Source organism: Elephas maximus, chromosome 25 (genome assembly GCF_024166365.1).
Source record: "Elephas maximus indicus isolate mEleMax1 chromosome 25, mEleMax1 primary haplotype, whole genome shotgun sequence".
In the NCBI taxonomy this organism is placed as follows: domain Eukaryota; kingdom Metazoa; phylum Chordata; class Mammalia; order Proboscidea; family Elephantidae; genus Elephas; species Elephas maximus.
In genome coordinates, this window is record NC_064843.1 from 57,975,555 (window position 1) to 58,002,315 (window position 26,761).

Here is a 26,761-nt window from a genome sequence, read left to right on the forward strand (position 1 = left end):
GTGCTGTACTAGGTTTCAGTTCCCCAAAGGGAGCAACTTTAAAAGTCTGGAAACCCCCAGTCTGGAAAATCCATTTTCTTTCTTTTCCCCCCTACGCTGACATGAGGTTACATCTTCTCTAATACCTGTGATCTATATAATGCTTTAACATGTAAGAATATTTATGATTTTTTAAAGAAATTTATTACTTGTTGTGAAGGTCTTTTTAAACCAGTTCAGATTTAAAGAAAAAAATTAATGGAAATCATCCAAAATTCATTTCACATTAGTGGTCTGAAAATAAACCAAAGGACACTATGTGTGCATGTGTATAACTGCACACAGAAATATATACATACATATGTAGACTATATACATGTGTGTATACACGTGTGTGAATATACATGTATATGCACACACTTGTATAAATGTATATACACACATATACCTAGAATGTGTGTATATTTATTTATTGAAGACAAGACACCACACTCATCTCTAAAAGAATATTCGAAGAATATATCAAGATTATTCTGGCTGAAGAAAAAGGCCAGTGGAAATTCAGGTGAAAATGTTCATCTATTCCCATACCATCACCTCTGTAATTTTGCAGCTCTCTGTATAAACATTAAATGTCTTATATAGCAGCAAAAATATAAAATAGTTGTCCGTATTTTCACAGTTGTATAATTTATGAAATTAGAGAGTAACTTATCAGCTTCTTAATTGAAATGGCAAGTTTTGATATGAATATACAGTATATAAAAGTATATATATAATGCTATATATAAATATTTGGTCTCTTTCATTTTTGGCATCAGTATTAACACTGAAAAATGTCTAGCTAGTGATGTTTTTATGAGATCCCTGATCCTAATGCAAGAGACAGTTATTTCTAGTCATTTATTTAAAAAAAAATGAAAAGAAGTGAATAATGATTAATCATGTTAACACTGTTACTCCTTGTGACAAAATTTTATAAGTATTGGAAAAGACATGTAAATTAGGAGGCTCAACAATAAAACATTACCTTCCAGAAATGACGTGGGATGTGCCATCTATCACATAAAAATGTTTCCAACCACTCGAGCATGACATAATAAAAAGTTGCAAAGAGAAATCTAGAAAACCAGCTCTAACAAATATGCATGAAAGGGTTATAATTAGCATATAAATCACATATGAGTTATGACCTAGATCAGCATTTTTCAAACTCAGGTGTTATAAAATCAATTTAGGAGGGTCAAGAGCAGCATCTTTTTAAGACAACAACAGAACACATTTCATAGATACGTATCATTTCCTGGGAGATCCTTGGTGACGCAAATGCACTTAGCTGCTAATAGAAAGGTTGGAGGTTGGAATCCACGCAGAGGCACCTTGGAAGACAGGCCTGGTAATCTGTTTCTGAAAAGTCAGCATTGAAAACCCTGTGGAGCATAGTTCTACTGAGACACACATGGGGTCACCATGAGTCAGAGTCAACTTGACAGCAACTAGTCCTTTACTGTTCCCTGAAATATTTGTTTGAAGAGGGTGTGTGTGTCTGAATGTGTATGTACTGACTCACAACGTAAAATACATTTCTTATTGTGGCTAATGGTCAAAAATATTTCATAACACTGCTCTAGAGTACATCAGTCAGTCTAGACTGTTATGCTGTGTAACGAACAGCCTCAAAATCTTACTGGTTTAACACAACAGAGGTTTCTTTATCATTTACACAAATTCCACTGAGGGTTCAGGTGACTCTTCAGAACCATGGATCCATACAGTGACTCAAAGACCCACACTGCTTCAGCGTTATGGTTTTTCAGCATAATGCCCTCCAGATTCATCCATGTTGTGAGATGTTTCCTGGATTCATCATTATTCTTTATTGTTGGTAATATTCCATTGTGTGTATGTACCACAGTTAATCCATTGTTGGGCATTGAGGTTGCATCCATCTTTGTGCTACTGTGAATAGTGCTGCAATAAACATGTGGGTGCATGTCTATTCACGTTACAGCTCTTATTTCTCTAGGATATATACCTAGGAGTGGCATTGCTGGATCATATGGTAATTCTATTTCTAGCTTTTGAAGGAAGCGCCATACTGTTTTCCACAGTGGTTGTGCCATTTTACATTCCTACCAGCAGTATATAAGAGTGCCAATCTCCCCATTATCTTGACAGCATTTTTTGTTTTCTTTTTTGTGGTCATTGCCATTATTGCCAGGGTGAAATGGTATCTTATTGTAGTTTTGATTTGCATCTCTCTAATGGCTAATGGAAAACCTAGTGGCGTAGTGGTTAAGTGCTACAGCTGCTAACCAAAAGGTCAGCAGTTCGAATCCACCGGGTGCTCCTTGGAAACTCTATGGGGCAGTTCTCTGTCCTATAGGGTCGCTATGAGTCGGAATCGACTCGACTGCAACAGGTTTGGTTTTTTGGGTTTTAATGGCTAATGATCGTGAGAGCATCTCTTCATGTGTTTGTTAGCCACCCAAATGTCTTCGGCAAAGTGTCTGATCACGTCCTTTGCCCATTTTTTAATTGGATTGTTTGTCTTTTTGTTCTTGAGGCCTGGAAATTTTCTATAAATCTTAGAGATTAGACCCTTGTTGGATATATCATAGCCAATTTTTTTTTTCCCCAGTCTGTACGTTCTCTTTACTCTTTTGGTGAAGTCTTTGATGAGTATATTCACGTTTTAGAAGATCCCAGTTATCTAGTTTATCTTCTTGTATTTGTGTATTTTTGGTTATATTTGGTATTCTATTTACGCTGTATGTTAGAACCCGTAGTGTTGTCCCTACTGTTCTTTCCATGATCTTCATTGTTTTGGGTTTTACATTTAGGTCTCTTTAATCCATTTTGAGTTAGTTTTTGTGTATGGTGTGAGAGATTGACCTTGTTTCATTTTTATGCAAATAGTTTTGGCAGCATCATTTGTTAAAAAGACTTTCTCTTCCCCATTTAATGGACTTCAACTCTTTGTCAAAGATCAGCTGCCCATAGGTGGATGGGTTTACTTCTGGGTTCTTAATTCTATTCCGTTGGCCTATGTGTCTGTGTGTCTATTGTTGTACCACTGCCAGGCTGTTTTGACTACTGTGGCTGTATAGTAGGTTCTGAGATCAGGGAGTGGAAGGCCTCCTACTTTGCTCTTCTTCAGTGATGCTTTGCTTATCCGGGGCCTCTTTCTTTTCCACATAAAGTTGGTGATTAGTTTTTCCAACTCATTAAAGACCGTTGTTGGAATTTAGATCAGGATTGCATTATATTTGTAGATCGCTTTAGGTAGTATTGACATTTTCACAATGTTAAGTCTTCCTATCTATGAACATGGTTATGTTTTTCCATTTATGTATCTTTTGATTTCTTACAGTAATGTTTTGTAGTTTTCTTTGTGTAAGTCTTTTCCGTCCCTAGTTTGATTCATTCCTATTTTATCTTTTTGAAGGCTACTGTAAATGGTGTTGTTTTCCTGGTTTCCTTTTTGGAGCTGTCTGTTAGTGTAGAGGAATCTAACTGATTTTACATGTTGATCTTATACCCTGCTGGTTTGCTGAATCTTCCTACTAGTTTCAGTAGCTCTCCTGTGGAGTCTCTGGGATTTTCTGTGTATATGACCATGTCATCTGCAAATAGGGATAATTCTTCCTCACAATTTGTATGCCTTTTATTTCACTTTCTTGCCTTATTGCTCTAGCTAGGACTTCCAGTACAATATTGGGTAAGAGTGGTGATAAAGGGCATCCTTTTCCGGTTCTCATTCTCAAAGGGAATGCTTTCAGTCTCTCTCTGTTGAGAATGTTGGCTGTTGGTTTGTGTATGTGCTCCTAATTATGTTGAGGAATGTCCCTTCTACTCCTGTTTCATTGAGAGTTTTTTTAATCAGGAAATGGGTGTTGGACTTTATCAAATGCCTTTTCTGCATTGATTGAGATGATCACACGATTCTTGTCCTTTATTTATGTGGTGGATTACAATGATACATTTTCTAACACTGAACCATCCCTGCATATGTGGTATGACACCTAGTCATTTTTTTTTTTTTGTATGCTGTTGAATTCTATTGGTTAGCATTTTTTTGAGAATTTTTGTGTCTATAGTCATGAGGGATATTGATTTATAATTTTATTTTTTAGTGGTATCTTTGCCTGGCTTTAGTGTCAGGATTATGCTGGTGTCTTAGTCATCTAGTGCTGCTATAACAGAAATACCACAAGTGGGTGGCTTTATCAAAGAGAGATTTATTCTTTCTCAGCTTAGGAGGCTAGAAGTCCAAATTCAGGGTGCTGGCTGTAAGGCAAGGCTTTCTCTCTCCATGTTGGTTCTGGGGGAAGGTCCTTATCAATCTACCCCTGGTCTAGAAGATTCTCAGCATAGTGACCCAGGACCAAAGAATGTGCTCACTCCCTGTTCTTCCTTCTTGGTGGCACAAGGTCCCCCTGTCTCTCTGTTCACTTCTCTCTTATATCTCAAAAGAGATTGACTCAAGATACAACCTAATCTTGTAGATTGAGCCCTTCCTCATTAACATAACAGCCTCTAATCCTGCCTCATTAACATCATACAGGTAGGATTTACAACACATAGGAAAATTGTATCAGATGACAAAATGGTGGACAATCACACAATACTGGGAATCATGGCCTAGCCAAGTTGACACACATTTTTGGAGGACACAATTCGATATATGAAAGCCGGGTTCATGGAATGAATTCAGGAGTATTCCTTCCTCTTCTGTGTTCTGGAATAGTTTGAGTAGTATTGGTATCAACTCTTCTCTGAATGTTTGGCAGAATTCTATGGTGAAGCTGTCTGGGCCAGGGCTTTCTTTTGTTGGAATTTTTTTTATGACCTCTTTAATTTCTTTTGTGATGAGTCTGTTCTGATTTTCTACCTCAGTTTGCATTAGTTTGGGTAGTTGGTGTGTTAGCACTATGCTCTTTTAAGAACTATCTATTTGGGATCAAATTGGCAACAGCAACTCGAAAGATTAGATAGGAACCTTAGGGGGCAGTGAGTTTATGTTAATGGGGGAGGAACAACTCAGAAAAGGAGAGTGAGAATGGTTGCACAACTCAAAGAATGTAATCAATGTCACTGAATTACACGCAGAAACTACTGGTGTATATTTTACTGCGTACATTCTCAATAACAACAAAAAAAAAGACAGAAGAGAACATTAATGTATCACAGAGGCAGCAACTTCCAGAAGCAACTGCTACCTAAGGAAAGAGGCTTAAAACCTGGAGGAGGCGGCAGTGGGGCTGGCACCCAGACCTTTGTGAGGGCACACACTGTGGTATGGGGACGTCTCAGCTTTGAAGAAGAGCCATGGGGCTGGCACCCAGACCCCTAAGGAGGAGTGTAACAGGCAGGTGCTGGTATCTCGGAGGAGAAGGGAACAAGGCTGGTTCCGCAAATGTTGGAAAAACTGCAAATTGGATCAATTGCTGCTACAAGAAGGCACTGCTGCTGCCAGGTGAAGCAGCACTCCTGAGTGACGCTGACAGGTACAGGAAGCAAAAAGGAACGAGTGCCTTCTCCCTCCTCCAGCCATTCATTCTTCCTCTACTTCCCTTACTGACAGAGCCTACCAGGGAGCAGCTGGCAAAGCAGGAAGGAGGTTGCAGAGTCCCAGTTCCAGCTCCACAGAACAGGGCACAGGAGGGCAGGTCTGGATTGAGAAAAACAAGAGCTTACTAGCTGGCACCCAAGCTTCCTTGATCATCACTCTAACAAACCACCTGCAACCAAGACCTTGTTTAGGGTCTGTTTTGGTGACAACCTAACTTGATTCAAACCTCCTTCAAGTCCTCTGTTGATATTAAACCTCATGAAGTAGCAGTTATCTTTCTGATCTTTGGGTTGCAAGCAACAGACCAATGCTAATTAGTGAAATAATATATCAAAATCCTGTGGAGTCACTTTCAGAACTGAAGGAAAGCCTGAAGAACCAGCCAAAACCACCCTGGAAGACCATAGAGATTACAGCACGGCTGGGGACGGGGACTTGACTACACTCCAGGGACCAGTGGATGGCCTCGTGAGAACACCCCACTGAGGGACAAAGTTTCACTGGTCTCAGATTTCAAATCCCCAGGAGAGAGAATCTAATTGCTGTCACTTGCTTACCCAAAGGCAAGACAACCTGACAGTCGGGTCAGGGCTGTGTCCAGTGTGGGCGGAGCATCCTGAATACAGTATCTGGCAGCACACGCCGATTAGCTGTTTTAGGGAGGGTCCCCCCGGAAACTGACCCTGAGATAAGGATTCGAGGGCAAGCGGTTTATTTGAAAGAAATCATTTCTAGAGGGGCAGAAAAGTGAGACAGGGCAGGGAAAGACACATTGCTGAGTGGGTTTCTTTACAGGCTTCTAAGCTCAAACCCGCCGGGGACCTTAGAGAGACTAGATAGAGCATGCCCCAGGGTTAGCCTAACAGAGGAGAGAACTGGGGTGATTATCCACTAGGTCATGTCCATCACCGGCTGAGGGCTGCTCCTGGAGGTGTTAACTCCCCAGCACTTCGGACCTACCCAGTTCGTGCAGCAAGCATACAGCTACAGACAGAGGAAACCCTAAGGCCTGGAAGTACGTTTACCTGCCATGAGAAGCCACGGAGTGCAGACATGAACCAGTGCACCTAGTGTCAGGGGATCTGAGCGAAGCACGCAAGCAGCCAAATCCAGCAGCAGTTATTGGTCCCAGCCCTAATGCTTGAGGAAATAGGAGGGGTAGGGAGCCAGGATAAGGCTTCTTTACGGAGACAGCTGCGGAGTCTCCCTTCTAGACCAGGCTTGAGGCCAAATCAGGGAGGAGGGGCCCAGACCTCTTGCTTAACTCTGTGACCAGCCCCAGTACATTATGTATCTCAGGTCTTGTCAAAGTCCTCGTGTTTTCTTGTCATCGATGCCACCGGGAGGCCCACGCTCAGCACCATGTTTACTAACAAGAAATACTTTTCAGAAAACACTAGTGACTGTGCTTGTTTTCAGAGATCACAGGGAGAGGAAGGGCCAGGAAATTAACCCACTACACAGCTCTCCAAGCAGGGGAGAAGGAGAGCAGCAAAGAAAATGAACAAGCGGGGCAAGTCCTGGTGCTTTCAGAGGAACGAAGAGCCCGACTAGGCCCCAAAGTCCCCACTGCAGTTTGGCCACCAGCTGTCCCCACATTTCACACTGTGAGCCTAACTTTCAGGCCGAGGTGAGCCTGCCCAGAAAATGGTGCTTCTCTAGTCCTGCTCCCCACCACCCCCCATGACCTCATCTCCTTCCATCGTCCCCCTACAGTTCCCTTTATTTCTCCTCCCAAGCACATGAAGCCCATTCCCACCCCAGGGCCTTTGCACTTGCAGCCCCCAAGGCCTGAAATGTTCTTCCCTCGGACCTTCACATGACTGGCCCCATCTTGTCATTCAGATCACGTGTTACCTCCTCCACCAGGTCCCTGGACCACCAACTCCGAATCGCCACCACCGCTCCCAGTCACCAGCACGTCGCCCTATATGACTTCTAGTACCGTCTCTAACTTTCTCGTTATCTGCTTGCTTAGGCATTTCCTTACTCCTCACTGGAACATCACGTCTGTGATTGTTCTCTGCTGCCTCCTTGCTACCCAGAATCGTGCCTGGCACAGAAGGAGCCCCCAGTCCTTTTTTTTTTTTTTTTTGATAGATTGAATATAAACATGAAGTTTCTTTCCAAAAATATTTTTTAAAAAACAGTTGCCGTCAAGTGGATTCCAATTCATGGTGACTCCATATGCGTCAGAGTAGAACTGAGCTTCACAGGGCTTCTGACGGCTGATTTTTTGGATGTAGAGTGCCAGGCCTTTCTTCTGAGGTGCCTCTGTGGGGACTTGAACCACCAACCTTTCAGTTAGCAGCTAAACATGTTAACCATTTGCACCACCCAGGAACTCCTTCCAAAAAGATATGCCCTGCCCTTTTTAAATAACAATACTAACTGAACAAATAGGTCAAAAAATAAAGACTTAATGGGGGAAAAGAAAGCGTTTGCTGTGGCTACTCATGTTAAATACACACACTGGCCAGAATTCCTAGTATGTTCTGAGCTCCCCCTAATGGTTTTCATCATTCTTGCTTCAGCTTTTAAATTAGAAATATTTCACAACTGTGCAATGGAGTGGGCTCTCCATTCATCTTTTTAAAAGCTCATTTCTGAGTTTTTTTAAGCTCTTAATAGAAAGGAAAGGTGATTCCATTTAGTATTCTTTCTGTTATTTATAACAATGGAACTACAGAATGTAACCGATGGCCCCGTTGATCTTCTCTGATGAGCGTAGTTGTCTTAACAGATTTTTTTTTTTTTTTTTTTTGATGCAAGAATCCATTTAAGCGTATTACTCAGTGCCCAGCATCTACCTTAGAGTATCTACACAGGGGAGATGTATGGAGTCCCTGGGTGGTGCAAACCGTTGGAGTGCTCAACTGCTAACTGAACGGTTGGAGGTTCGAGTCCACCCAGAGATCCACTTCTGAAGAATCAGCCATGAAAACCCTACGGGGCACAGTTCTACTCTGGCACACATGGGGTCACCATGAGTCAGAAACGACTCAATGGCAAATGCTTTTTTAAAAAAATAGGCTGTTGTTGTTAGGTGCTGTCAACATCGGTTCCGGCTCATAGCTACCCTTCGCACAACATAGCAAAACACTGCCCGGTCCTGCACCATCCTCACAATTGTAGTTACGTTTGAGCCCATCGTTGCAGCCACTGTGTCAATCCATCTCGTTGAGGGTCTTCCTCTTTTTCACTGACCCTCGACTTTACCAAGCATGATGTCCTTCTCCAGGGACTGGTCCCTCCTGATAACTTGTCCAAAATATGTGAGACAAAGTCTCACCATCCTTGCTTCTAAGGAGCATTCTGGCTGTACCTCTTCCAAAACAGATCTGTTCATTCTTTTGGCAGTCCATGGAATATCCAATATCTTTCACAACACCGTAACTCAAAGGCGTCAATTCTTCTTCAGCCTTCCTTACTCATTGTCTAGCTTTCACTTGCATATGAGGCAACTGAAAATACCATGGCTTGGGTCAGGCGCACCTTAGTCCCCAAAGTGACTACGTTGCTTTTTAACACCTTAAAGAGGTCCTTTGCAGCAAATTGGCCCAATGCAATGCGTCCTCTGATTTCTTGACTGCTACTTCCCTGGGCTTTGATTGTGGATCTAAGTAAAATGAAATCCTTGACAACATCAATCTTTTCTCCGTTTATCATGATGTTGCTTACTGGTCCAGTGGTGAGGATTTTTGTTTTCTTTGAGGTGGAGTCCACACTGAAAGCTGGAGTCTTTGATTTTCATCAGTAAGTGCTTCAAGTCCTCTTCACTTCCAACAAGCAAGATCGTGTCATCTGTGTATTGCATGTAGCTAATGAATCTTCCTCCAATTCTGGTGCCACGTTCTTCTTCATAGAGTCCGGCTTCTTGGATTATTTGGTCAGCATACAGATTGAATAAGTATGGTGAAAGGATACAACCCTCACATACACTTTTCCTGATAAGTAAAAAAAAAAAAAAAAAAACTGTAATTGGTATAAACAAAAAACATTTTTGGACTCTTAGTGAAAAAAATAGGTGCCTAAAGGTAACATTAAGATTTTTGTAAAGATTCTAGTTTTGAGTAATTTCTATTTCTTAGGATGTGACACGGGGTAAGGACATGGCTGCACATGTGTGTGGGTATGTGTGGGTGTGTAAGAGTGTGCACACACACACGACAGGGTTAGAGTAAACTGAGATCATTGATAAACTGAAAACATCTCCCCTTACCAACGCAGCATACCATTTGGCACGTGAGTTGGAACTGACACGACGGCACCTAACAACATGCTCAATAAATGCTTGTTGGACTAATAATTCAATGACCTAAAATTGTCATCTCTGACCGAGAAAATATTAAGTATCTTATGGGGCAGTTCTACTCTGTCCTACAGGGTCACTGTGAATCAGAATCGACTCGACAATCACTGGTTTTTGGTTTTTTTATGCAAAAGTACATTCAGTATGGACAGGGGAGGGAGGGCGGAAGGGTGACAGCTAAAGGATACAGGTTTCTCTTGGAGGTGATAAAACAGTCTGGAATTGACTGTGGCGATGGTCACACAACTCTGAAAATACTAACATCTTTTACTGGCTACCTGGCTCTCCTTGTCACACTTCTCCATTCCCCTACTGGTGCTTCCTGGGATCTCGTCCCAAAGGAACTACTCACATCCAAATACTGGCTTCAGGGTCTGCCTTTGGGGGAACCCAAACAGACACCTCCAGTCATTTTATCTTTAACAAAACACTCATCCACCAGGAGCATGCTCTTGTGCTGGAAATGGAATGAAAGTAAGCCAAATGTCAACAATTAGCATTTCTGTGTGAAATTCAGACACTATCTGGGCCTCTGATGAGTTTCTGCATGAACCATGATAAAGGGCAAATCTCTCTTTCCTAAACAAGTCTGGTTTAGTGGCCCTCTAACAGAGCATGCTCATTAAAATATTCATCACGCCTTAGTCCTAAGTGTGGTGGACCCACCTACATTCCCAAGGCCCCTATTAATTAGACAAAGGATGGTGCAAGGAAAAAAAATTTTTTTAATTAAGGCTTCATTGGCAATGCCAGATGGGTCAACTACGGTCTAATCCAAACAAAAACCTTCACTCTTAGATCATCTGCTCTAAAAAATCAAAGCACTTCCCATCCCAAAGACGTTTGCTCCATTTGAGCCTAGGCATTTTAAGAGCCTTTCTCTCCCAGTTTCTTCTTGTCTGCCTTTGTCTTTCCCACTGTGGTCTCCACAATGATGGCAGTTTCTTCATATGTCTGAATGCTCTCAGACGAAAACTTCTCAATGGATTCCATCACTTCCACCTTCTCATATGCCAATGCCTTGGGAGGGCTTTTTCCTATCAGGTCACTGCTGGTAGACCCATGCTCCTCAGAGGTATCCTGGTCGGCCTCAGGCTTTTCAGATTGGGGTGTAGATGGTCCCTCTGGAATGACCTCGACGTGGGGCTTCCCAGTCTCCTCGCCCTCCTGGCCATCATGTTTCTCCTCAGGCCCTTTAAGCTCTTCAGCATTTATCTCCTTCTCCTCGTCTGTGGTGGGTTGGTCGGCAGGGTGCCCATCTTCCCTCTCCTGGGTATCCCCTTGTCCGTTCTCCAAAGGGGGCGTGGGCTGCTCAGGAGTAGGCTCCACAGGGCTGTCAGGATGCACAGAGTCTTCCTCAGTAGAAACAATCACCCCACCTTTGGCCGGGATAGAGGAGGGAGAGAACCCAGGGTCCACATGACTGGCGTCCCCTGTGACCAGCACATACCGCCCTTTAGTATAGAGGTCGGCTGGGGGCTCAGGCTCTTTGGGGCTTCTCACCCTGTCCTTGACCATCTTGTGTAGTTTTCCGAAGGCTTTGCTTATCTGCCCTCCATCGGGGATGTCCTCTGGAGCCCCTTCTTGCATTGAGGAACTTGCTTTCTCAGCCCCTGATTCGAGCTTCAATTCACCTTCTTCTTGAAGTACCACCTGCACCTGCTCTGAGTCTTCCAGACCGCTGAATGGTATGTCTTCCAGAGCTTCATCTGCTCTGTCTTTAACTATGATCTCCTTTCTCCTTGAAACATTCTTGAGGAGGCCTTTTTGTCTTGGCTTGGCTGTTGTTATATCCTGCACAGCCCTGGTGAGATCTTAAAAAAAAAAAAAGGAAAGGAGAATACATAATAAATCAAGTATAATTGGCAATGAAAGGGAAAGAAAATACAGTATTCATTCAAAAATACACTAACTGTATTGGAGACAAACGCCTAGCACTGGAACAGAATTTTTATACATGGCACAAAAGCAATGAGACAAAGGCCCTGGTTCTTAGCACCCAAGGCCTAAGTTGAGGTCCCAGCTCTGCTAAGGAGCTGGGCAACCTTGAATGAATCACTCGGCCCCTCTGGGCTTCCAGAGCTGGGGGAAGGAGCTGCTGAAGGCTCCTGTTCTGACACTGTCAGTCGCCATAACACTGGTCATCACACTGATATTACTGCCCTAACACTCAGTGTGGGCAACAGCGCCTGCCAACTACAGCCCCTGCGGAGCTAATGGCAGATACATGGATCCACAGGCCAGGCAACGGACACCCTTTCCTCAAAGGTCAATCTCTCCTCCAAAGAGAGACAGCAGCCTGTGCCCCTGACATATTCAGAACAATTACAGGCTACGGAATCTACAGGACATACTTTTCCTCCACTTGACCCAAGCTAAACAATATGGCTGCCCTTTGAGTCACACCCCCTTCCTCCTGAGCAAACAGAGAAAGTGATGCTATTAAATTCAGAAATAACAGGAATTATGTGCTCTCAAGGCCACGTTCATTTCTTCAGACTAGCGAAAGGAAAAACTGTAAGTTGAGAAGATCATCCAACAATCTCACCCTGACTCACTCTAAGAAGCATTTCTACCCCACTTCACTAACGTAGTGATGTTTGAGCTTTTTCATCCCAAAGGCCTTCTTCATCTCTTTCCACCGTCAGCCACTGGCCCGAGACAGACACACAATGGCATCTAGGTGGGTCGACTCAAGATGGAGAGAACTCAGGGAGTGGAAAGCGGCCATGAAACAGTAATGAGAAGGGGATGCAGAGGGGGAACACGTCAGAGGAACAGACCAGCCAGGGTGCTAGGGCGGGGAGGAAGGCATGTTTGCAAGACAGCCTAGGTGATTTTGTTCAAAACTCATTAAGAATTTCAAGGCAGCAGCAGCAGAGCATTAAGCCCTTCTGGGATGGGGATGAGGGGACCCTTCTGAGCATGGGAGCCCTTCTGAGTGTGGAGACCCTGAGTATTGGGGGGAGCCTTCTAGGTACGCGAGGGGGCTTCTGAGCAGAGAGGTGGACACCCTTGGGGGCACGGGCCCTTGCCCAGGTCGCACAACATGGCGCCGGCCCTGGGGGTTTGGCACTGGGACTGCCGTTCCTTCCAACAACATTCTGACTCTGAATCCCCATTTCCACATAAGAAACATGGATTTAAAGGCCCTAGAAATAACGAACAACTGACATTACCATCTTTTCTTTCTTTCCGAAATGCTGTGTTGGTTCAGAACCGGGGAGATTTAGATGTCTGAGGTGACCCCTCAAAGGTGTGTGCAACCAATCCAAGAAAGACCTAAAGTTAAAGGCAGAAGCTGCATTGGCCCGGCAGGCCTATTTCTGCTGGGTTTTGAAAGGGGAGAAAGCGAACAATAACTGAGCACCAACTCAGGCCCTGGATGACGCACCTTACATAAGATAGTTCGTTTAGTTTGGGGAAAAAAATACAAGTTGGTATTTATTTCAGCAATTTGAGCTCAGGGATTTTTTCAGGGTAACCTGCTTCACATTCAGGAATGGCATTCAAGGGACAACCTATCCCCCAAGTCTGATTCTCTCCTTGCAAACTTCTTTGCTCATTTAGCACCCGCAGGGCTACCTGAAAGAGGGAGGGATGGGACCCTCACATAGACGCATGTAATTCCCAGACGCATTAGAAGGAAGCATGAATGTGAAGGTCAGGAAGAAAGCCGCTTGTTTTTTTTCTATTTTTGACACAACAGAAAACAACAGAAGCCAGGGTTGGGGAGTGTGTTACCTTTCCCGCCAGGAAGAGGGCTGAGGGACGCTCTGGGGCACTGGATGAAGAGGGTGACAGGAGTTTCCGTGAAGGCGGAGTTAAGCCTGAGGGAAGGAACCAGAAAGAGTGTGGCTGCCATCTTTATCTCACCAAGCCAAAGAGACGGCCAGGAGCCAGGGCAGCTCTCTCTAATGTTAAGCAAAAATGAAAAAAGTTTCCCTACATCCAGCTGCTTATTTATTACATACAACTTTAAACAGGTAACCACATATACACTAATACACTGGGTGAAAATGTCAAGGAAATGAACATTTCTTTGTGCTCAATTCATAAGCTGTGAAACACGCTTGCAGAAAAATTGTGAAGTAGGGCAAGTTTATAATCTAAAAATGCCCCTTCTCTGTTGGGCAGGGTTTTTATTTGGTTTTGGATTTAATAACAGGGCGGCCAGTACATGCCAAAGGCAAACAGGGTATAATATCTCTAACTTGTTATTAAAAAATAAGATACATTAGATGTAAGTAGAGAGAGGGAAAAAATGATCAAGCAATTGGGACAAAATGTAAACAGGTGGTGGCTCCAGGCAGTGAGTATTCTGGGGTCCCTTGTTCTATTCTTGCAACACTTCTCTTCATTTGAAGTTCTACCAAAATTAAGTTACAAACAAACAGGAGGGGTAACCATTACCTTCTCATGAAGAGATGGGGGGGCAAAGGGGTGTCCGCAGAACAAAAATTTTCCCAAGGGCATTGAAAGCTAGATCAAGACCTATTTTTGTAAATGTCCACATAAAGCTTTTACTGTAACAGAAATATGATTTGGAACATCAACCGTAAACAGAGAAAGAAAAAGATAACCTTGTTCCTCCCGCTAAACACTCAAACGCAGGCAGCCAAGAGAGAGCGCCCCGAGTGGAGGAAAGAACTGCTCCTTGTGGGCTATGTCAGGTGTTTCTCTTTTAATTCAGCATAAACCCAGAAAGGAGTCCCTGGATGGTGCAAACGGGTAACGCGCTCGGCTGCTAACCGACAGGTTGGAGGTTCAAGTCCACCCAGAGGCTCCTTGGAAGAAGGGCCTGGCAATCTCCTTCTGAAAAATCAGCCATTGAAAACCCGATGGAACACAGTTCTACCCAGACATGTATGTGGTCACCATGAGTGGGAACCAACTCCACAGCAGCTGGTGTGTATGTACGTGAACATAGAAAATTCGCAATATGGAATGAAGCAGCACGACTTGGTAGAGAATCAGTACCCTTCTATGAGGTCACTGTGCCCAGTCTTTTCTCTGAAGGATATCTCAGATGTGGGTATGGATAATGCTATGGACTGAATTATGTCCCCCCAAAATAAGTGTTGACATCCTAAACCTTGTACCTGTAAATATGACCCTGTTTGGATATAGAAACTTCCTTTTGTTATATTAATGAGGTCATTGAAGAGTAGGGTGGGTCATTCATAAACCTAATCCCTTCTGAGTTACAAAAAGACCAAGAGAGACACAGAGACACACACAGGGGAAGACAAATGCCCAGGAATACTGAGGATTGCCGGCAGATGCCAGAAACTAAGAGAGGCTAGCAGAGGGAATCAACGTGGCCAGGCCCTGATTTGGACTATTAGCCTCCAGGACTGTGAGAAAATAAATTTCTGTTCTTCAAAGCGACTCGCTCGTGGTATGTTTGTTACTGCAGCACGAGGTAACTAGGGTGGACACGGATACAGATATGGATGTGGATACCCGTACTGACGCAGACGAGGACACAGACGCGGCTGGAGACTGGAGATGGAGATGATGAGATGGAGATACATAGACATACAGACATGTCCCAGTTGTACTGAAATGAGTTGGGTTCAAGTCACAGGTCGTTTATGGAGGAGACTAGACAGGATACCGACAGCCACATTACTGAAGGTAACAATGCTAATAACACCAACACCTCTGAGCTTCTGCCATGGGCCAGCACAGTGCCAGGTGCCTCACCTGCATTTCTCATTTAACACTCCTGGTCATCCTATCTGTTAAGCCATTTATGTCCCCAGAAGCCTGTGGGGCAAAGAGCTGCCTTCCCAGTGAGGCCTCTTCTGACTACCCTAAAGCCTCAAGTGCTCCAGCTGTTACCCCCGCCACCCCGCCCTGCCATAATTTTCTCCACCACACCTGTTGTATGTCAGACCCCCTAGGTTACACATTCATCACCAACTGTCTCTCCCTCACTCATAGTATCCAAGCTCCGCACGGTCATGGGTGTTTGTGTTTTATTCCCCGTGCCACACTCCCGCTGTCCAGACTGAGCCCGGCACATAGTTGTTGTTAGCTGCTGTCGAGCTGGACCCTAACTCATGGCAACCCCATGTGTGTCAGAGTAGAACCAAGCTCCACAGGGTTTTTGATGGCTTATTTTTGGGAAGTAGATCGTCAGGCCTTTTTTTCGAGGCATCTCTGGGTGGGTTTGAACTACCAACTTTTTGGTTAGCAGACCAATGCATGACAGGCACCCAGGAAGAAGCCAGGGTGAAGAGACATGTGCACGCCCCCCACGGTGCCCTCCGTATCCACACCTGTGGCCCTCATTCTCAATGATGCGCTGATACCGGTCCAGCTCTGCCTTCAGGGTGTGCTGGGCGACTGCCAGCTGCCGGCAGTCATAGGAAGACTTCTCCAGAGCCCTCTCGGTCTCCTCGATCTCCTTCCGCAGGCCTTCAATCTGTTCGTTATAAAGCTGGATCTCACCGTCGTAACACTCCTGAGCATCTTTAATTGCCTGCTCCAGGCCTGCTGTCTGTAGGTAAAGACACAACTGTAAGGGAAACCATCAGCTATCTCCCCTAGGACACAGACTTCTCCTAGAGAACCAAGCCTCAGGGAATGAAGAAGTTTATTGCTGTTTGTTTGCTTTTCTGTCAGTAAGAGAAGAGCGATGGATCACTTTGGAATCCTTAAGCCAAAGAGGAATGTGAGACCTGGACTCACGTCTCCTGCAGCAGCTGCACCCTCTGAGCTCAGCCATGATGGAGCCCCACCCCAAGATGGCCAACCCGGAAGTGAAAACAACCTGGGGTCCACGGGGTAACACCTGTAACCAAATTAAAGTACATTCTTCACGCTTTGATGGAGTCATACAGGTCTGACGGCAAAAAGTAAGTAAAAAGAAGAATGCATACTAAATACGTAAGATACTATTTGTCACCAAAATAATTAAGGCAGGGAAGTTTCCTGTTCTTAAATCAGTCACTAAGGCATTTGAATTTCCTGATTTTGATCAGTGAAGTTACATATGTTTTGGCAGCTAAAACGCGCGTGTGTGTGTGCACGTACTTGCATATACATAAAATGACGTTAGGAACATAATACATACTAACCAAGGGCAAGTAAAAATCAAGGCAAAAAAGAGGAAGGGGTGGTCTTATACACACTTTAAGAGCTTCTAGCAATGCAGGAGAAGGAGTCCCTGGGTGGTGCAAACAGCTAACACACGCGTGACTACTTACCGAGAGGTTAGTGTTTCGAGTCTACCCAGAGGTGCGTCGGAAGAAAGGCTTGGAAATCTACTTCTGAAAAATCAGCCATTGAAAACTCTACAGAGCACAGTTCTACGCGGACACACGTGGGGTTTCCACGAGTCAAGATTCAGCTCGACGATAACCAGTTAACAGTGCATTGCTGTTGTTCTTAGGTGCTGTCAAGTTGGTTCCAGCTCACAGCAACCCTATGTGTGTCAGAATACAACTCTGCACCACAGAGTTTTCAACAGTTGACTTTTCAGAGGTAGAACAAAGTGTTACCCAGTCCTGTGCCATCCTCACAATCACTGCTATGTTGGAACCCACAGTTGAAGCCACTGTGTCAATCTGTCTTGTTGAGGGTCTTCCTTCCTCTTTTTCCCTGAGCATAATGAATGTCCTTCTCCAGAATTCGTCCCTCCTAATAACAATGTCCAAAGTATGGGAGATGAAGTCTCACCAGGATCATCGCTTCCAAGCAGCACTCTGGCTGTACTTCTTCTAAGACAGACCTGTTCTTTTTTTCTGGCAGTCCGTGGTACATTTAATATTCACCAACACCATAATTCAAAGGCATCACTTCTTCTTTGGTCTTCCTTATCCATTCTCCAGTTTTTGCATGCGTATGAGATGATTGAAAATACCTCGGCTTGGGTCAGGGTCACCTTAGTCCACAAGTGACATCTTTGCCTTTCAACACTTTAAAGAGGTCTTTTGCAGCAGACTTGCCCAATGCAATATGTTGTTCAATTTCTTGGTTGCGGCTTCCATGGGTGTTGATTGTGCATCCAAGTAAAACGAAATCCTTGACAACTTCAATCTTTTCTCCATTTATCACGATGTTGTGAGGATGTCTGTTTTATGATGAGGTGTAATCCATACTGAAGGTTGTAGTCTTTTATATTCATCAGTAAGTGCTTCAAGTCCTCTTAGCTTTCAGCAAGGTAGTGTCATCTACATGTTGCAGGTTGTTAACGAGTCTTCCTCCAATCCTGCTGCCATGTTCTCTTTCATATACCCCACTTTCTCTGATTAATCTGCTCAGCATACAGACTGAATAAGTATAGTGAAAGGATACAACCCTGAAACACACCTTCTCTGATTTTAAACCACCCAGTATCCCCTTGTTCTGTCTGAACAACTGCTTCTTGGTCTATGTATAGGTTCTACATGAGCACAATTCAGTGTTCTGGAATTCCCATTTTTCACAATGTTATCCATAATTTGTTGTGATCCAGACAGTTGTATGCCTTTGCATAGCTGATAAAACACAGGTAAGCATCTTCATGATATTCTCTGCTTTCAGCCAAGATCCATCTGGCATCAGCAACAATATTCCTCATTCCACGTCCTCTTTTTAAACCTACTTGAATTTCTGGCAGTTTCCTGTCAATGTACTTTTGCAACCGTTTCTTAATTATCTTCAGCAAAATTTTACTTGAATGTGATATAAATGATGCTGTTCAATAATTTCTGTAGGGGCACAAATATGGATCTCTTAGAGTCAGTTGGCCAGGTGGCTTTCTTCCAAATTTCTTGGCACAGATGAATGAGCTCTTCCAGTGCTGCATCCGTTTGTTGAAGCATCTCAACTGGTATTCCGTCCATTCCTGGAATCTTGTTTTTTGCCAACGCCTTCAGTGCACTTTGGACTTCTTCATTCAGTACTGTCAGTTTTTGATCAATTTGCTACCTCCTAAAATGGTTGAACATCGACCAATTCTTTTTGGGACAGTGATTCTGTGTATTCCTTCCACCTTTTTTTATTTCTTTTGCTGTTGTCATTGAGAATATGCACAGCAAAACATACACTAATTGAACAGTTTCAACATGTACAATTTAGCATCATTGACTACATTCTTCGAGTTGTGCCATCATTCTCACTCTCCTCTTCTAAGTTGTTCCTCCCTCATTAACATAAACTCACTACCCCCTAAGGTTCCTATCTAATCTTTTGAGTTGCTGTTGTCAATTTGATCCCACATAGATAGTTCTTAAAAGAGCAAATGCTCAAGGCAGACCTTTTTTACTAGTTATGCTAAACTACTTTTTTTGGGTGTTAAGATGACTTCAAGAGATATTTTTGATTTAAGGTTTAAAGATTATCTCAAGGCAATAGTTTCAGGGGTTCATCTACCCTCCATAGCTCCAGAAAGTCTAGAGTCCATGAGAATTTGAAATTCTGTTCTACGTTTCTCCCTTTTGATCAGGATTCTTGTACACAATCTTTGATCAAAATGTTCAGTGATGGTATCCAGGCACCATCCATTTTTCTGTTCTCATGGCAAAGGAGGCAGTTATTCATGGAAGCAGCTAGCCACACATTCCATATCCTCCTCCTATTTCTGACTTTCCTTCTCCCTCTGTTGTTCCAGGTGAATAGAGACCAATTGTTGGCTGCTTGTAAGCTTCTAAGACCCCTGGTATTGTACAATGAACTAGAAGGTAGAACAGAAGCACGAAACATGTTATTAGGCCAGTTAACTGGGATTTATCATGAAACCATGACCCTAAACCTCCAAACCAAGGAACCAAATTCCATGAGGTGTTTGGTTGTACATAAGCAGCCTCAGCAGCTACTTTTTTTTTTTTTTAGTCATTGTTATAAATATATCATACAATTTTTTACAGGTGTACAACTTATTTTTTTATTTTATTGTACTTTAGATGAAGGTTTACAGAGTAAACTAGTTTCTCATTAAGCAATACACATTGTTTTGTGACACTGGTTGCCAATCCCACATGTGAACACTCTCCCCTTCTTGACATTGGGCTCCCCATTACCAGCTTTCCTGTTCCCTCCTGCCTTCTTGTCCTTGCCCCTGGCCTGGTGTGCCCATTTAGTCCTGTTTTCTTTTATGGGCCTGTCCGATCTTTGGCTGAAGGGTGAACCTCAGGAGTAACTTCATTACTGAGCTATAAGGGTATCCAGGGGCGATACCGTCCGGGTTGCTCCAGTCTCTGTCAGACCAGTAAGTCTGATCTTTTTCTGTGAGTTAGAATTTTGTTCTACATTTTTCCCCAGCTCTGTCTGGGACCCTCTATTGTGATTCCTGTCAGAGCAGTCACTGGTGGTAGCCAGGCACCATCTAGTTGTGCTGGACTCAGTCTGGTGGAGGCTGTGGTAGTTGTGGTCCATTAGCCCTTGGGACTATTCTTTCCCTTGTGTCTTTGGTTTTCTTCATTCTCCCTTGCTCCAGAAGGAGGTATACAACTTAACGACAGCAGTTACAATAATCAGCTGTGCAAACCTTACTCTTAATGTGATTTTTCCATCACCATTACCCTCTCCTTTCCTCCTCCCTCCTGCCCCTGGTAACCACTAATAAACTTCTGTGTCTATACATTTGCCTTTTCTTGTTTTTTTATATAAGTGAGATCAAACAGTATTTATCCTTTTCGGATTGACTTATTTCACTCAGCATAATGTATTCAAGCTCCAACCTTACTGTAGCATGTATCAAGACTTCATTTCTCCTACTGCTGAGTAGTATTCCATTGCATGTATATACCACATTTTGTTTATCCATTCATCTGCTGATAGGCATTTAGGCTGCTTCTGCCTTTGACTATTACGAGTAGAGCTGCAATGAACATTGGTATACAACTCTCTTCTTGAGTATCTGCTTTCAAGTCTTTTGGGTATATACCTAGGAGTGGAATTGCTGGCTCCTACGGTAGGTCTATTTTACGTTTTTTGAGGAACCGCCACATTGTTTTCCACAACAGCGGTACCATTTTGCATTCCCACCAGCAATGGGTAAGGGTTCCAAATTCCTTACATCCTCACCAACATTTGGTATTTCCTGTTTTATTTTTATTTATTTATTTTTATCTTAGCCATTCTAGTGGGAATGAAATGATATCTCACTGTGTTTTGATTTGCATCCCTCTGACGGCTAATGACGTTGATGATTGTTTAATGTATTTGGAGGCCATCTGAATGTCAACTCTGGTGAAATGTCTATTCAAGTCCTTTGCCCATTTTATGATTGGGTTGTCTTTTTATTGTTGTCAAAGTTTTATATATATTTTGGTTATTAGATTCTTGTTGGATATATGGTTTCCAAAGATAGTCTACCAGTCAGCAGCTTGTCTTTTCACCTTTTGGGTAAAGTCTTTTGATGAACAAAATTTTTCAATTTTTATGAGGTCCTGTTCATTTATTTTGTCTTTTGTAGATTGTGTTTTTGTTATTAGATAATCCATTGTTGAAAGCTAGGCCTGACAGCCTAGTCCCTGTTTGTTCTTCTAAGAATTTTATGGTTTTAGTTGGCACAATAAGTTCCTTAATCCATTTTGAATTCGTTTTTGTGTATGGTGTGTTTCATTTTTCTGCATGTAAAAATAGTTTTCCCAGCGCCATTTATTGAAGAGATTCTTCTTTCTCCCTTCCATCTTGTTTTAATGCTTCCTGTGTCATTCAATTTTTGCTCATAGAATCTTTCAATATTGCAATGTGAGGCTGGAATTTTTTTTTTCAGTTCTTTCAGCTTGAGAAACGCCAAGCGTGTTCTTCCCTTTGGGTTTTCTATTTCCAGCTTTTTGCACATTTCATTATGATACTTTACTTTGTCTTCTGGAGCCACCCTTTGAAATCTTCTGTTCAGCTCTTTTACTTCATCATTTCTTCTGTTCACTTTAGCTACTCTACACTCAAGAGCAGGTTTCAGAGTCCCTTCTGACATCCATCTTGGTCTTGTCTTTCTTTCCTGTCTTTTTAATGGACTTTTGCTTTCCTCATGTATAATGTCACCCCACAACTCATCTGCTCTTAATTAGTGTTCAATGTGTCAAATCTGTTATTAAGATGGTCTCTACATTCAGGTGGGATATACTCAAGACCATACTTTGGCTCTTGTGGACTTGATTTGCTTTTCTTCTGCTTCATCTTGAACTTGTATATGAGCAACTGATAGTTTGTTCCGTGATCAGTCCCTGGCCTTGTTCTAACTAATGTCATTGAGCCTCTCTATTGTCTCTTTCCACAGATGTAGTGGATTTGATTCCTGTGTATTTCATCTGGCAAGGTCCATGTGTATAGTCATTGTTTATGTTGTTGCAAAGAGGTATTTCTGATGAGTAAGTCATTGGTCTTGCAAAATTCTATCATGTGATTTCCATTTGTCCCACCCAGGGACTCTATCACGATGTGCCTCCTGACATGATACACCAGGAAGGACACATCACTTCTAGGGTGTTCCTGCCAAAATGCATAACTTCAATCTAATCCTTGAGAAAACATCATGGAAACCCAAGTTGATGGACGTTCCAGAAAACGACTGCCCTGGGCTCTCCAAAAGCATCAACATCATTAAAGACAAAGAATGAGGACCTATCCCACATAGGATGAGACTAAGAAGACACAACACCTATCAAGGAAAATCAGAACAAACATCAGTGGGATAACTGGTGACATTTTAGTAAGGTCTGTAGATAATCATATCAATGTTAATTTCCTGGTTTTTATAATTGTACTGCGGTTATTAAGGAGCCCTGGTGGCACCATGGTTAAGCATTTGGCTGCTAACTGAAAGGCTGGCAGTTCAAACCTACCCAGCAGCTCCCCAGGAGAAAGACCTGGTGATTTGCAGCCTAGAAAACCTTATGGGGCAGTTCTGCTCAGTCACATGGGGTCACTAGGAGTCAGAATTGACAGCACCTAACACTAACACTGTGGTGATTAAGATGTTAACATTTGGGGAGACTGTATGACGATTATACGGGAAATCTGGGTGCTATTTTTACAACTTTTTAGAAATCTAAAATTATTTCAAAATAAAATAGTGCCCTTTCTGTTTAAGCTAGTTTGATGAAGTTTCTGTTCCTCAATAAAAAAATCTTGACTCAAACAGTCGCCTGTTTGTCAAATACCAGATCACACCCACTGACTCCTGGTGCAGTCACACAAGCTCACCCACACAAGACTGTTCACTGGGCCCATTACACACTCCAGGAAATGCTCCCAAGAAATAGAAGGATTTAAAAGACTCCTTTGAGGCCTGAGTCTCAGAGACAAGAGGCCACCCAAGAATGACTGAGTCACAAAGCCAGGCTTTCCACCTCCACTGCAGGGTCAGGGCAGAGACCAGCATGGAGGGCGTAGAAGTCCAGCACAATGGCCTTTTATCAAACCCTAGACAATGAATAAGGAAGACCAAAGAAGAATTGATGCCTTTGAATTGTGGTGTTGGCGAAGAATATTGAATATACCGTGGACTGCCAAAAGGATGAACAAATCTGTCTTGGAACAAGTGCAACCAGAATGCTCCTTAGAACCAAGGATGGCAAGACTGCGTCTTACATACTTTGGACATGTTGTCAGGAGGGATCAGTCCCTGGAGAAGGACATCACGCTTGGCAAAGTACAGGGTCAGCGGAAAAGAAGAAGACCCTCAATGAGGTAGACTGACACAGTGGCTGCAACAATGAGCTCAAGCATAACAACGATTTTAAGGATAGTGCAAGACCAGGCAGCGTTTCATTCTGTTGTGCACAGGGTTGCTATGAGTCGGAACCAACTCAATGGCACCTAACAACAAACAACAAGCTTTCTCCCATCTGTGCAGCAAACAGCTGGTGCCCACAGCACCTACACTTTAGAAGTATGTATTTTCAACAAATTTCAAGATAAAATAGAGATGAGGGAAACCTATAGATTAAAAGAGACTTAAGAAATATATCAACCAATTACAACGAGTGGGCCTTATGTGAATCCCCATTCAAACAAACTATAGAAAAAAATTACGAAAAAGGCTGTACACTGTATGATTTCATTTATAGGACGTTCTGGAAGAGGCAATCCCATAGAGACAGAAAATAGATCTGTAGTTGCCAGGGGCCTGGTGGGAGGGAGGGTTGACTACAAAGGGCAGTGTGAGGGCATTTTGGGGGCAAAGGGACTGTTCTAGATCTCAACTGTGGGGGTGGTTACGCTGCTGCAGGCGTTTGTCAAAATGGACAGAACAGTGCACTAAAAAGGGTAAAATTTACTCTACATACATATTTGACAAAGGTCTCATCTCTAAAATCTGTACGATACTCCAAAACCTCAACAACAAAAAGACGAGAAATTAATTTAAAAAATGTGCAAAGGATATGAACAGGCACTTCACCAAAGAAGACATTCAGGCAGCTAACAGACACAGGAGGAAATGCTCTTGATCATTAGCCATTAGAGAAATGCAAGTGAAAACTACAATGAGATTCCATCTCACCCCAGCTTTACTGGCACTAATCAAAAAAACAGAAAATAACAAATGCTGAAGAGATTGTGGGGAGATTGGAACTCTTATGCACTGCTGGTGGGACCACTCTTGAAAATGATATGGCACCTCCTTAAAAAGCTAGAAATAGAAATGCCATGTGATCCAGCAATCCCACTCCTAGGAATATATCCTAGAGAAATAAGAGCCATCACACGACTAGACATATGCACACCCATGTCCACTGCAGTTTTATTCACAAGAGCAAAAAGATAGAAACAACCTCAGTGCCCATCGACAGATGAATGGATAAAAAAACTATGGCACATACACACAATGGACTACTGTGCAATGATAAAGAACAACAATGAATTCATGAAACATCTCACGACATGGATCAATTGGAGGGCATTATGCTGAGTGATGAAACCCTGGTGGCATAGTGGTTAAGAGTTTAGCTGCTAATCAAAAGGTCAGCAGTTCGAATCCACCAGGTACTCCTTGCAAACTCTATGGGGCAGTTCTACTGTGTCTAATAGGGCTGACATGAGTTGGAATCAACTCAATGGCTATGGGTTTAGGTTTTTGTATGCTGAATGAAATAAGTCAGTCACAAAAGGATAAATACTGTATGAGACCAGTATTATAAAAATTGATGAAAATGTTTCCATGCAGAAAGAAACAATCTTTGATGGTTACAGGGGGGACGGTGTCACTAACTAGATAGCAGATAAGTGGTAACCCTAGTGAAGGCAAAGACAATACACATTACACAGAAAGTCACCACAACTTGACCAAGGCGAAGTCATAGAAGCTTCATAGACACATCCACACTCCATGAGGGATCAGGTTACTGGGCTGAGGGCTGGGGACCAGGGTCTTGGGGGGCACCTAGATCAACTGGCATAACGCAGTTTATAAAGAAAATGTTCTCCATCTGATTTTGATGAATAGCATCTGGGGTCTTAAAAGCTTGTGAGCAGCCATCTAAGATACAACTACTGGTCCCATCTTGTCCAGGGCAAAGGAGAATGAAGAAAACCAAAGATACAAGGGAAAGATTAGCCCAAAGGACTAATGGACCACAACTACCACAGCCTCCACCAACTGAGTCCAGCCCATCTAGATGGTGCCTGGCTACCACCACCAACTGTTCTGACAGGGATCACAACAGCGGGTCCCAAACAGAGCAGGAGAAAAATGTATTATAAAACTCAAATTCACACAAAAAAGACCAGACTTCCTGGTCTGATAGAGAATGGAGAAAGCCTGAGATTACGGCTCACTTCTATACATGTTTGAAATGTTCCACCACAAAGAGTAAAAGAAAAAATTATGTATGAAAAAAATGAAAAGGACACCATTTTAACCCAGAACCAAAGTCACTCTCAAAGTTCACCCTCAGTCAGAGATTAGACAGGCCTATAAAACACACAATGACACACATGAGAGACATGCTTCGTAGTTTGATCATGTATACGAGACCAAATGAGCACACCTGGCCAAAAGGAAAGACAAGAAGGCAGGGAGAGACAGGAAAACTGAACGAATGGAAATGGGGAACCCAGAATGAAGAAGGGGAGAGCGCTGACACATCGCAGGGTTGGTAACCAATGTCACAAAACAATTTGTGTATTAATTGTTTAATGAGAAACTAATGCGTTCTGTGAACTTTCACCTAACACACAATAAGAAAACTTACTCTGTAATTATTACCTCAATAAATAAAAATTATGAGACAACTGGAAAATGTAACCCCTGACTGGACATTTGATGATATTAAAGAATTACTGTTAATGTTTAAAAGTGAGTTAATGGTCTTGTGTTTACGTTCTATAAACGGAGCCCTCATCTTTGGGAGATATGGATTACTGATGGATAAGATGAGCCAGTGTCTGGGATTTGCTTCAGAATTATGGCGGGCTGGGGCGGGGTGGGTAAATGATATAAGAGGGACTGTGGGTAGCTGTTGAAGATGTGAATGGAGACATGGGGCTCGTTAAACTATTCTCTCACTTTTATATGTGTTTGAAGTGCTCCATCACAAAGAGTAAAAGAAAAAAATACTGTATGAAAGGAGCCTATTGTCCCCTTGGGTATGGGTTCCCCAGCCTGGGGCGAGAGCAACATGCTGGTAAGTTTAACATGTATCAACTCATCCAACCTCCCTATAGTGTTAAGAGGGAAGAGCAGGTATTCATTCCACCTTACAGAGAAGGAGACTGAGGCACATAGGCCAAGCAACTTACCCATAAATACCACAGCAGGATTCAAACCCACCTGTACCAGGTCTGAGGCCCTTCCTGAAACCACAGACCTCCCTGCCTCAGCCCCTCCCCTCAGGGCCCTCTTAGAAAGCTCCCCATTCTCCCACATCATGCAGGCCACCTTGGACCAGCATCATCCCCCTGAAAACACTGGGGACTCCGTGTGACCCCAGCAGATCCTTCCCCAAGTGCTT

The 26,761-nt window shown here is 43.0% G+C and overlaps 1 protein-coding gene across 1 annotated transcript in view; it reads right to left on the reverse strand.

Moving 5' to 3' along the window:
* Nucleotides 1-10,703: 10,703 nt before the first annotated feature.
* BFSP1 (beaded filament structural protein 1) overlaps nt 10,704-26,761 on the reverse strand; it is a 47,265-nt gene continuing 31,207 nt past the window's right edge. The window contains exons 6-8 of the mRNA XM_049869467.1: nt 16,154-16,374; nt 13,611-13,696; nt 10,704-11,680 (exon numbers count right to left, since the gene is read on the reverse strand). Coding sequence (XP_049725424.1) covers nt 10,734-11,680; nt 13,611-13,696; nt 16,154-16,374 — 1,254 coding nt within the window. The 3' untranslated portion in view covers nt 10,704-10,733. The remainder of the gene's footprint in view (nt 11,681-13,610; nt 13,697-16,153; nt 16,375-26,761) is intronic.